This window comes from Trachypithecus francoisi, unplaced genomic scaffold (assembly GCF_009764315.1).
Source record: "Trachypithecus francoisi isolate TF-2019V2 unplaced genomic scaffold, Tfra_2.0 Lachesis_group3, whole genome shotgun sequence".
NCBI lineage: Eukaryota > Metazoa > Chordata > Mammalia > Primates > Cercopithecidae > Trachypithecus > Trachypithecus francoisi.
In genome coordinates, this window is record NW_022681468.1 from 13,709,558 (window position 1) to 13,721,584 (window position 12,027).

Consider the following 12,027-nt stretch of genomic DNA (forward strand, 5'->3'; position numbering starts at 1 on the left):
TTTTGGGAGGGTGAGGTAGGAAGATCACTTCAAGTGAGGAGTTGGAGACCAGCCTGGCCAACATGGTGAAACCCCATCTCTACTAAAAATACAAAAATTAGCTGGGCACAGTGGCGCACGCCTATGGTCCCAGCTACTTGGGAGGCTGAGGTGGGAGAATCACTTGAACCCGGGAGGTAGAGGCTGCAGTGAGCCAAGATCACACCACAGCACTCCAGCCTGAGCAACAGAGCAAGAGCTTGTCTCAAAAAAAAAAAAAAAAAAAAAAAAAAGGAAAAAAAAGGCTGGTGAGAAGAAGGCAAACCAGTTAAGTATCTAGAATGGGACCATCTAATACACAGTGCCACATGTGCTATTTAATTAAAATTTAAAACTCAGTTTCTCAGTCACATTAGCCGCATTTTTTCTTTTTGAGAGACAGGAGCTCACCGCAGCTTCAAACTCCTGGGCTCAGGGTATCGTTCCGCCTTAGCTTCCCAAGTTGTCGGCATACAGGTGTGAGCCACCATGCCAGGCTCATGTTAGCCCCGTTTCAAGAGCTACTTTCGGGTAGCTATTGGCTACCGATCTGGACAGCAAAGATAAAGCACATTGCCAGCATTGCTCAAGTTCTATTGGATGGTGCTGGTCAAGAAGACAACTGAAGAAAGTATCTCAAGGACAGGGAGTGTCAAAAACTAATAGTAATAGGAATTTGAGGGTGGAGACTTGACCATTGGATTTAGTGTAAGTGACCAGCAACTTCCTGACAGGACAGCAGTTTTGGTAGAGTGGGAGGCAAAAGCCTGAGAGAAGTATATTCAGGACAAACTGGAGGAGAGGACTCGAAATCAAAAGAGACAACTCTCGGCCGGGCGCGGTGGCTCAAGCCTGTAATCCCAGCACTTTGGGAGGCCAAGACGGGCGGATCACAAGGTCAGGAGATCGAGACCATCCTGGCTAACACGGTGAAACCCCGTCTCTACTAAAAATATACAAAACTAGCCGGGCGAGGTGGCGGCGCCTGTAGTCCCAGCTACTTGGGAGGCTGAGGCAGGAGAATGGCGTGAACCCGGGAGGCGGAGCTTGCAGTGAGCTGAGATCCGGCCACTGCACTCCAGCCTGGGTGACAGAGCGAGACTCCGTCTCAAAAAAAAAAAAAAAAAAGAGACAACTCTCAAGATTTGCAATTAAGATGGCGAGGGTGAACTGAACTGCAACGTATTTGTTGAAGCTGTTCCAAAGACAAGCACAGTTCTCATGATAGCTGAGTTTTTGGTAAATGGCACATAAAAACCCATGGACCAGCGATTTGTAACCCTGAGAGAATCATTTGAAGATTGCTTGGGGTCCATCCCAGAGATGTAACTGGTTGGAAAGGGACCCTAGCATTGTTTAAATATAAGAAGTTTTCCTTGGGTAATTCTAATGTACATAAAGCCACAGTCCAAGACCTACTTACTGCCTTAGAGCAAAGCATAAATACGAATGCATGATGATTCCCAATCATGCTCCAAAATTATATGGCACTTCTTATGTTGGAAAATTTATTAAATGATGGCACATATTTGCTGCAAAGATGAGACATGGTATTGTGGTAAGTTTTTCTGCCAGTGTTTTGGAGATTGAGAATGTTAAATCCATCAAGATGGGAATCAACACTAGATCATCTTTTCTTATTATTTTTATTATTTTTTTGTTTAAGACAGAGTTTCACTCTTGTTGCCCAGGCTGGAGTGCAACGGTGCAATCTCGGCTCACCACAAACTCCGCCTTCCGGGTTCAAGCGATTCTCCTGCCTCAGCCTCCTGAGTAACTGGGATTACAGGCGTGCACCACCACACCCAGCTAATTTTGTATTTTTAGTAGAGATGGGGTTTCACCATGTTAGCCAGGCTAGTCTAGAATTCCCGACCTCAGGTGATCCGCCCACCTCGGCCTCCCAAAGTGCTGGGATTACAGGCATGACCCACTGCGCCCAGCTGATAATCTTTAAAAAAAAGAAAACAAGAAAAAAAAAAGACTACCCCTACTCACCATGAACAAATGTGCTGGTTTCATTACCCTGGGGATACAGTTACTCACAGAAGCACTTGATCTGATGACTGTACTTCCCCAAAGAAAAGCTTTCTGTTAACTGTACAAATTCTGAAATAGAATCAAATTCTAACCTTTAGGGAATCATAGCTTTCACTTTAAAACTGGTATTATGAACAATTTAATATTAAAAAAAGAGACAACTTAGAAACTAGTAGCATCTTTAAAACCAGAAAATTTACATGCGGACTAAAGCTCCATGAATTACGTGATTCTGTAATTCAGTTTTCTGAAAAAATAAAATATCTGGCATGTTTTGAAAAAATAAAATATCTGGCATGTTTTGGTGAAAAATCTCAACAGGATTACTTCATTTCACATATAGTTGCAAATAAAATCACCTATCAAATCACTATAGGATATAGCTCTATTTTTCTCATCTCTGGAAGCGACTGTTTCCTAGTTATGAATCCTAGAATGTTTGTCCCTCCCTAAAATCCCTGAAGCACTTACCATATTTGCTATTCGTCTCACTAAGTAATCCTGTATTCACTGTTTTTTGTATGGTGATGTGAATATGAAATAAATGGGCTGGGCACAGTGGCTCACACCTGTAATCCCAGCACTTTGGCAGGCCAAGGCGGGTGGATCACCTGAGGTCAGGAGTTCGAGACCAGCCTGGCTAACATGGTGAAACCCCCGTCTCTACTAAAAATACAAAAATTAGCCAGGCGTGGTGGCATGCACCTGTAATCCCAGCTGCTTTGGAGGCTGAGGCAGGAGAATCACTTGAATCCAGGAGGCAGAGGTTTCAGTGAGCCAAGACCACATCATTACTCTCCAGCCTAGGCAACACAGTAAGACTCTGTCTCAAAAAAAAAAAAAAAAAAGAAAAGAAAAAAATGATGATCTGCTATCATACACAGGTCTCCTAGCCATCAATTTCTTTTCTTTCTTTTTCTTTTTTTTTGAGACAGAGTCTTGCCCTGTCGCCCAGGCTGGAGTACAATGGCACCATCTCAGCTCACTGCAACCTCCGCCTCCTGGGTTCAAGTAATTATCCTGCCTCAGCCTCCCGAGTAGCTGGGATTACAGGCACACGCCCCCATGCTCAGCTAAGTTTTGTATTTCTCAGTAGAGTCAGGGTTTCACCATGTTGGCCAGGCTGGTCTCAAACTCCTGACCTTGTGATCCACCCACCTCGGCCTCCCAAAGTGCTGGGATTACAGGTGTGACCCACTGTGCCCAGCCACCAGGCTAATTTTTTAATTATTCCCTAGCCATCAATTTCAACTTCTTCCTCAATCCAAGAGCTAACAGATTAAAAAATATTATTTCACTTTTCCCTCTTTACCTTACCTAAAAAATGCTTTGAACCATTAAATAGCCACAAACTAGAAATAACCCACAACTTGGATAAATAGCGCCTAAATAATCAAAAAGCAGATTAAACCTGCAATCTGAAATGTAGTAATTACATTTGGAAACACTAAGTTTACTACATTAATCCTACTCTAATATTTCCACTATCAAGGCAAAAGGCAATATAATCTTGAAAGACAGAGATGGACTGAACATTTTCTTACCAAATCCCAAAATACTAGAATTTGAAGTATCAAGAGAGATAAATCTACTTCATTCAAAAGGAATTACTACTTTGCAGTACCAGTGGCAACCTCACAAACCTTGCATTACATAAAACTTTTTTTTTTTTTTTTTTTTTTGAGATAAGTCTTGTTCTTGAGGCCCAGGCTGGAGTGCAGTGGCGTGATCTTGGCTCACTGCAACTTCTCTCTCCCGGGTTCAAGCAATTCTCCTCCCTCAGCCTCTCAAGTAGCTGGGATTACAGGCATGCACAACCAGCCCTGGCTGGTTTTTGTATTTTTAGTAGAGACAGGGTTATGCCATGTTGTCCAGGCTGGTCTTGAATTCCTGGCCTCAAATGATCTGCCTGCCTCGGACTCCCAAAGTGCCAGGAGTAGCATGAGCCATCCCTTTTTAATAGAAATGGGGTCTTGCCATGTTGCCCAGGCTGGTCATGAACTCCTGGGCTCAGGCTCTCCTCCCATCTCTGCCTCCCAAAGTGCTGGGATTACAGATGTGAGCCACCACGACTAGCCTACATAAAGCATTTATAAAAACAAAACTGAAATAATTGTCTTAAATCACTGCCTCAAGACTAATAGAACTGGAAACTCTCGATGATTTACCTCAAATTACTCTCTTTTTTGAGAAGCAGTATAGAATGATAAAAAAGCTGGAGCTCTGAAGCTGACATCCTGGGTTCAAATCTTGGGTCTTTCACTTACTGGCTGTGTGACTATGTACAAGTTATTTGTATGTTTCAGATTTCTTCCTCTGTAAAATGATACTAGTAGCAGTGTAATACCTGCCTCCCAAGACTGTTGTGAAGAATAAATGTAAATCACTCATAAACAATGCCTGTAACATGCATACTGAAGACTTAAAAGATGCAAGTGATTTGGTCATCTGAACCTCACAGAAACAGGTATTTCAAACTGCTGCTTACTTTGAGGATTCCATGTACTGTATCAAAAGATATATCATTTCAGTAACTAGACCTTTGGAGGCAGTGAGATAAATGAGACTAATGTATCTGAAAGATCTGATCTGCTACTTTTACATCACAAAGGTACCTGCTTTATCTTTTAAGTAAAAGCTTGCTATGAAATACTCAGCCTTCCTTTCTGGTTCAGTCAGATGTAGTGAAAAGATGAGGTTGCTAGGAAGCTTTCAGATTTCTAGTAGACAGATGGAGAAGAACTTGTAAATAATATTGCCATTTCCGAGGCCGAGACGGGCGGATCACGAGGTCAGGAGATCGAGACCATCCTGGCTAATACGGTGAAACCCTGTCTCTACTTAAAAATACAAAAAACTAGCCGGGCGATGAGGCGGGCGCCTGTAGTCCCAGCTACTCGGGAGGCTGAGGCAGGAGAATGGCGTAAAAAACCCGGGAGGCAGAGCTTGCAGTGAGCTGAGATCCGGCCACTGCACTCCAGCCTGGGTGGCAGAGCAAGACTCCGTCTCAAAAAAAAAAAAAAATAATAATAATAATAATAATAATAATATTGCCATTTCCATTCTTTGACATGACTGGGCAAACAGTACCCAGTGCTTAAAACATCTGTCATTTGTGAGAAGCACTATGCCTCTGTGGTTAGTAGCAAAGGCATGAGAATACCTGTTTATACCCCTGGCTCTGCTACTCGCTGTGAACTCTGGCAAGTTACTTGCCTTCTCTGCCTCAGTTTCCTTATCTGTGAAATCTGGATAATAATAGCCATCTTATAGGGTTGTTCAGAGGATTACATGAGTTAATTTCCATAAAGCTCTTAGAATAGGGTTCAACAGAATCAGCACCAAAAAGTGTTAAGATTATTATTAAAAGCATAAAATGTTTTCCAGTATTAATGACATAACTGTATAAAAATATATCTTGATCTCACACAGAAAAGAACACATTCTACTGTGTCCATGTTTTAGTTATTTGTATTAGTACCAGATGTGAGGTAGTACAAATGCAAAGGAGAAGGTACAAGGATCACATCTTCATGTAATTAACCTACTGCCTGACGACCTGACCTTGGGCCAGAAAAGAAAATCAGAAAGATTATGACTTGATAGCATCTTTTAGAGGGGTCTCATGCATCTGATAAGGACTGGACTAAATTACCTGTTAAAGGCTGGGCGTGGTGGCTCATGCCTATTATCCTAGTACTTTGGGAGACTGAGACGGATCACTTGAGGTCACGAGTTCGAGACCAGCCTGGCCAACATGGTGAAACCCCATCTCTACTAAAAAATACAAAAATTAGCCGGGCATGGTGGCGGGTGCGTATAATCCCAGCTACCTGGGAGGCTGAGGCAGGAGAATAGCATGAACCCGTGAGGCAGAGGTTGCAGTGAGCTGAGATCGCACTACTGTACACCAGCCTGGGCGACAGAGCGAGACTCCGTCTCAAAATAAATAAATAAATAAAATAAATACAGCTGGGCATGGTGGCTCATGCCTGTAATCCCAGGCCTTTGGGAGGCTGACACAGGCAGATTACCTTAGGTGAGGAGTTTGAGAACAGCCTGGCCAACATGCTGTAACTCTCTCTACTAAAATAACAAAAATTAGCCAGGCATAGGGGCGGTCACCTGTAATCCCAGCTACTCAGGAGGCTGAGGCAAGAGAATCTCTTAAACCCGGGAGGTAGAGGTTGCAGTAAGCCAAAGGTTTCAGTGAGCCAAGAATGCACCACTGCACTCCATCCTGGGTGACAGAGCAAGGCTCCGTCTCAAAAAAAATAATTTTAATTAATTAATTAATAACCCGCTTATTTTCACTGAACACATTGTTTCCATCTTCTATTTGTAAGTTATTTCTAGCCTTTCAACATTTACCTTTTAGTCTCTTCCCAAATAGTTTTCTAAACCAGTAGCATTGGGGCATATGTTCTCAGGGCCTCCTGAGACTGTGTCAGAAGCCATGGAAAAAAAATTTTTTTAATTAAAAATAGCTGGGCATGGGAGCTCACGCCAGTAATCCTAGCACTTAGGGAGTGCTAGAGGGAAGGAAAGCTTGAGCCCAGGAGTTCGAGACCTGCCTGGGCAACATGGCGAGACCTCATTCTCCACAAAAAAGAAAAATATAAAAAATAAAACCATTAAAAGCACTAATAATTTAGCTAGCCATTACCAAGAGGAAAAACAAATTCTGCTTATCAAGACAGCCATTACCTTAATACTTTTTTTAGCAATGCCTCATAAGCTAACAGCAAGTATAAACAGCTGGCTTAGCTGCAATAGAATGGATTGGTGTTTTAAGTGTGAAGAATTTAAAGCAAGCCAAGTAACTGTATAAAATTTAAATTTTATGATCATGTCTGGACCTTTTTACACTTAACACAATGGAAATGTTCATATTCATTTTTTTTCCCCAAAGGAAAAATTTCTGAATCATCACTATGTTGCACAGTAGAATAGAAATATGAATTCAGGTACTTAGTCAAGTTTCTAAAGAATGCAAGTAACAGACACGATTTAACTTCCAAAATCTGAAGTCATCAACATGATTTTGTAGTACTGTATCTCAGGTTTTACCTAAAAATTCATTATTATTCAGATAAAGATAGCCCCCTGATCACATGTTTTTAAAAAGCCTCTGCCCCACCACAACTTCCTGAGATCTGTGAAGAAACTGCAGTCTTGTGATCAGACTCCATATAGGACTGGCAGTTTTGTAATCGCAGGGAAAAAACGGTGACTGATTTTATGTGTCAATCAGTTGTAGTCTGCTGATCTGATTAGAAGCCTTGACAAATGCCTGGTGGCGATTGCAAATAACTGCCAAGCATATAGGGATGATACAGTAGCCCACTGTTTTGGGATCAGCTCTTGTACAGGAGTATAGGAACAAAAACATCTGTAAGTAAGGTACCAGAAAAATAATTGTCCACAACCAAAAAGGCAAGGAGAGTAATCGAGCTTTCAAGGAGTGTGTCCATGTGGTTCCTTCAAGGGGCTCCTCAGGGTGCTGTTGAATGTGTTCCAAGGCCAGCCTATTGTAAGTCTCATTGATTTCAAAAACATAGTAAAATGCTGCCGCACTTGCTAACAGATACAATCCCACTCCAATCCATCCCATCCGCTGACGGAAATTCATCATTCTCCATGCTCTGTGCCTTCAAATTAAAAAAGAAAATACAATTAGGGTCTTGTAGTACTGTCACGGCAACTACTCCAAATGTACTTGCTTTATCTCCAAGAATTCTAGGTCGGTCGGGCGCGGTGGCTCACGCCTGTAATCCCAGCACTTTGGGAGGCCGAGACGGGCGAATCACGAGGTCAGGAGATCCAGACCACCCTGGCTAACATGGTGAAACTCGTCTCTACTAAAAACACAAAAAATTAGCGGGGCGTGGCGGCGGGCGCCTGTAGTCTCAGCAACTCGGGAGGCTGAGGCAGGAGAATGGCGTGAACCCGGGAGGCAGAGCTTGCAGTGAGCCGAGATCGCGCCACTGCACTCCAGCCTGGACGACAGAGCGAGACTCCGTCTCAAAAAAAAAAATTAAATTCTAAAGCATCCCACTAACACACTTAAGATTTAAAATAATTAAACACCTATTAAGAAATGTAAAACTTACAGGTTTTGTGTAATAGATACAATAAAAAAAAACAAAACATAACCATTGATTTCAGTATATATTGAGTTCTGTTTTTTAACGGGAATCTCTCAGAATAAATCACTGCATCCTACTTAAACAGGTCCATAATACCCGCCCTCCAGAAACTGGAATTAAACTAGTTTCCCACAGCACATTTCACTTTGACAGGTGAAACACTTTCGGCTTTACAGTACTGCTTCAGATGTGAACGCGGGGTGCTACAAGTCAAGCCCCCAAGTTAAGACAGTAAACTCCTAAGCACTTACAATGGTCCCGAAAATCTTCCTGTTCCCACGGCAAGCGTTAAAGAGTCATTCAGCTCTGAATAATCGGGTGGCTTTGGCATTTCAGAGAAAGCCACCATAAAATAAATCCCCTGGGTCACCCGGCTAGGAGAAAGGTGAGCGCCGCCAGCCTGGAGCACCAGCTACTAGTGATTAAGAGCGGCGTGACTGCGGCGGGTCACGCGCGGCCCGGCCCCCGTCGCTGCCGCCGGAGACCCGCTATGGGGACCCGACCCGGCCGGGAGGCGTCCCCGCCACACGGGCCTCCAGGCGGCCGGCCCCGCCCCCTGCCGCGCTGCAGTGCCGGCACGCCGCGACCAGGGTTGCGCTGACTGCGCCAGTCCAGGGCCTCGCCGCCCTGCAGCGTCGCGAGCCCAGCGCCAGTCAGCGGCCGCCGGCAGAGCCTGCCTGCAAAGCTAAGGTCCCGGATCTCACCTTCCTGTCCCGGGTGGCCAGCCCGCCCGCCGTCCCGGATGCCGCCGCAGTCGGGGCTTCCGGCTCGGGCCGGAAGCGCGCGCGCCCCGCCCCCCCAGAGGCCCGCCCCCTCATGACGTCAGATCGCCCCCGCCCGCCGCGCAGCTTCCCCCAGCGAGACCCAAACAGCTAGAATCCGGGCTGGAGCTGGGGGTCTAGCTGCGCGGGTGGTGGCACATCCCTTCAGGTGGGCGGCTGTCTGGGTCTGGCGACTCAGAGTTCCTCAGCCTTTCCTCCCGGTGTCCGCTCGCGACTGTCATCGCCCCATCACTTCTTGCTGCGGAGAGCATCACAAGCACCTGGAGGACCGGCATCGATCGCTTTGGCCCCTGAGTGTCCGTCCGAGCCTAGGGGAGCCCGCCCTGCGGCGCCTCGTCGGGGCCCAGCCAGGCACCTCCGCCGCCGGCGCACGGACGCGGGCACGGAGCACTAGATTACGGTGAGTGGAAGCTGGCCGGGAGAGGCCCTGCAGGCCCGACATCCGCCAGGCACCGGGGCTGGGAGGGGTGAGGGGCGCGCGCCGCAGTGCGGCGGCACTGGAGTCGCCGCGGGGGGCAGGGCGCGCGGGCCTCGGGGCCTGCACGCGTGCCTTGGACGTTGGCACCTTTAGCTAACCTGTCTGCTCTGTTTTGCAGGCTGCTGGACCTCGGCACGTTGACGAGATTTCCCTGGGGTACCGCGGAGGATTACTTTGAATTGCAGTGGCCGCCTGTGGTCCGCAATATTTAGAACTTAAGTCTATTATTTCGGGCACCATGACTTTGAGGCTTTTGGAAGATTGGTGCAGGGGAATGGACATGAACCCTCGGAAAGCGCTGTTGATTGCCGGCATCTCCCAGAACTGCAGTGTGGCAGAAATCGAGGAGGCTCTGCAGGCTGGTTTAGCTCCCTTGGGGGAATACAGACTGCTTGGAAGGATGTTCAGGAGGGATGAGAACCGGAAAGTAGCCTTAGTAGGGCTTACGGCGGAGACTAGTCACGCAGTGGTCCCTAAGGAGATACCGGGAAAAGGGGGTATCTGGAGAGTGATCTTTAAGCCCCCTGACTCTGATAATACATTTTTAAGCAGATTAAATGAATTTTTAGCGGGAGAGGGCATGACAGTGGGTGAGTTGACCAGAGCTCTTGCACATGAAAATGGCTCCTTAGACCTAGAGCAGGGCGTGATCCCAGAAATGTGGGCCCCTATGTTGGCACAGGCATTAGAGGCTCTTCAGCCTGCCCTGCAATGCTTGAAGTATAAAAAGCTAAGAGTGTTCTCGGGCAGGGAGCCTCCAGAACCAGGAGAAGAAGAATTTGGACGCTGGATGTTTCATACTACTCAGATGATAAAGGCGTGGCAGGTGCCAGATGTAGAGAAGAGAAGGCGATTGCTAGAGAGCCTTCGAGGCCCGGCACTTGATGTTATTCGTGTCCTCAAGATAAACAATCCTTTAATTACTGTCGATGAATGCCTGCAGGCTCTTGAGGAGGTATTTGGGGTTACAGATAATCCTAGAGAGTTGCAGGTGAAATATCTAACCACTTACCAGAAAGATGAGGAAAAGTTGTCGGCTTATGTACTAAGGCTGGAGCCTTTGTTACAGAAGCTGGTACAGAGAGGAGCAATTGAGAGAGATGCTGTGAATCAGGCCCGCCTAGACCAAGTCATTGCTGGGGCAGTCCACAAAACAATTCGCAGAGAGCTTAATCTTCCAGAGGATGGCCCAGCGCCTGGTTTCTTGCAGTTACTGGTACTAATAAAGGATTACGAGGCAGCTGAGGAGGAGGAGGCCCTTCTCCAGGAAGTATTGGAAGGGCATTTCACCTGAGTCTCAGGGAACCACGAAGGGATATGGCAATGAGTAGAGCATGAAGGTAGAACAGTCCATATACTCTTGTGACACATACAATCCCTACCTTGTGCTGGCAAGTAACTCATTTTTGTGCAATTCTCAGTATAAGCCCTTTGTCGTTTGTATGCCTATTTCAAGTCTCCTAAAGGTGTAATTGACTAGGAAGGATGTAGTTCTACACTGCTGTTTACCTATTTAAATTCATCCTTGTGAATATGTTTGTTGTTGTTGTAGGGACAGAGTCTCATTCTCACCCAGGCTGGAGTGCAGTGGCGTGATCTTGGCTCACTGCACCCTCCACCTCCCGGGTTTAAGCTATTCTCCTGCCTCAGTCCCTCAAGTAGCTGGGACTACTCATGCCACCACGCCCAGCTAAGTTTTGCATTTTCAGTAGAGACGGGGTTTCACCATGTTGGCCAGGCTAATTTTGAACTCCTGACCTCAAGTGATCCACCTGCTTCAGCCTCCAAAAGTGCTGGGATTACAGGTGTGAGCCACTGCGCCCGGCCTCATCCCTGTGAATTTCTTATTGTACAAAAGTTCTTTCACTACCTGTGTGCAGTGCTCTGAGAGGACAGACAAGGCTCTGGTGTATATGCTGACCAGATCTCATTGAAATATCAGCTTGTTTGGTACGAGGCGCAAGTGTAGCATGTCACATGTGATCATGTTGGATCATTGACAGTTTTTAGGTATGTATTGATCTACATTTATGATGAAGATCCTGAGTGGAGGTTAAGATGCTAAGTTATTTTCTGTATGAATCAAAATTATATTGATTCTGTGCAATCAAAACAAAAGGCAGAATAGAATGCTGAGATTGGTTAAGTTTGCAATGACCGTCTTTACAGATTTCTGCTGTGTCATCAAAACATCTAGTTCTGAGTAACATTTTCACGATTGTTATAAAATTATAGGTGTGCACTTCTAAAATAAAGGAATGGTAATAAAATGATGTTGTTTGTTTTGTTTATATCAAGGTTCCAAGAGAGATTTCCTTTGAATAAAGAGTTCCCAAAGCATGAATCTGCAAACCACTGGACCTACACAGACTTAGTTCCTTGGACTCTTTCCTGTTGGTGCTCAGGGTAGGAAACTGTTCTTTAAGTGAAGGGAGTTTCTACTGAAGCAGTAAAACAATGGGGTGAAACAAGACAGTGCACAAATTAGTGCAAGTAGTACAGATGTATCAGTGTGTCAAATCTGGAGGGAGAAGGAAAGAAATGAACATTGCATGCTGCT

The 12,027-nt window shown here is 45.6% G+C and overlaps 2 protein-coding genes across 3 annotated transcripts; one reads left to right on the plus strand and one right to left on the minus strand.

The window, feature by feature from the left end:
• Positions 1-6,878: 6,878 nt before the first annotated feature.
• TMEM251 (transmembrane protein 251) lies at positions 6,879-8,987 on the minus strand. Of its 2 annotated transcripts, none has more exons than XM_033191521.1 (2): positions 8,912-8,987; positions 6,879-7,709 (listed from the first exon to the last, which is right to left on the minus strand). In XM_033191521.1, the coding sequence occupies exon 2, from the start codon at positions 7,691-7,693 to the stop codon at positions 7,298-7,300; it is 396 nt and encodes a 131-aa protein (XP_033047412.1). In that variant the 5' UTR covers positions 7,694-7,709; positions 8,912-8,987; the 3' UTR covers positions 6,879-7,297. The 2 variants fall into 2 exon arrangements, with proteins under 2 accessions (XP_033047412.1, XP_033047411.1); XM_033191520.1 differs by having other exon boundaries at positions 8,459-8,946.
• Positions 8,988-9,009: 22 nt separating this feature from the next.
• MOAP1 (modulator of apoptosis 1) lies at positions 9,010-11,737 on the plus strand. The gene is made up of 2 exons (XM_033191519.1): positions 9,010-9,389; positions 9,586-11,737. Exon 2 carries the CDS (start codon positions 9,706-9,708, stop codon positions 10,759-10,761), a length of 1,056 nt encoding a protein of 351 aa, XP_033047410.1. The 5' UTR covers positions 9,010-9,389; positions 9,586-9,705; the 3' UTR covers positions 10,762-11,737.
• The last annotated feature ends 290 nt before the right edge of the window (positions 11,738-12,027 follow it).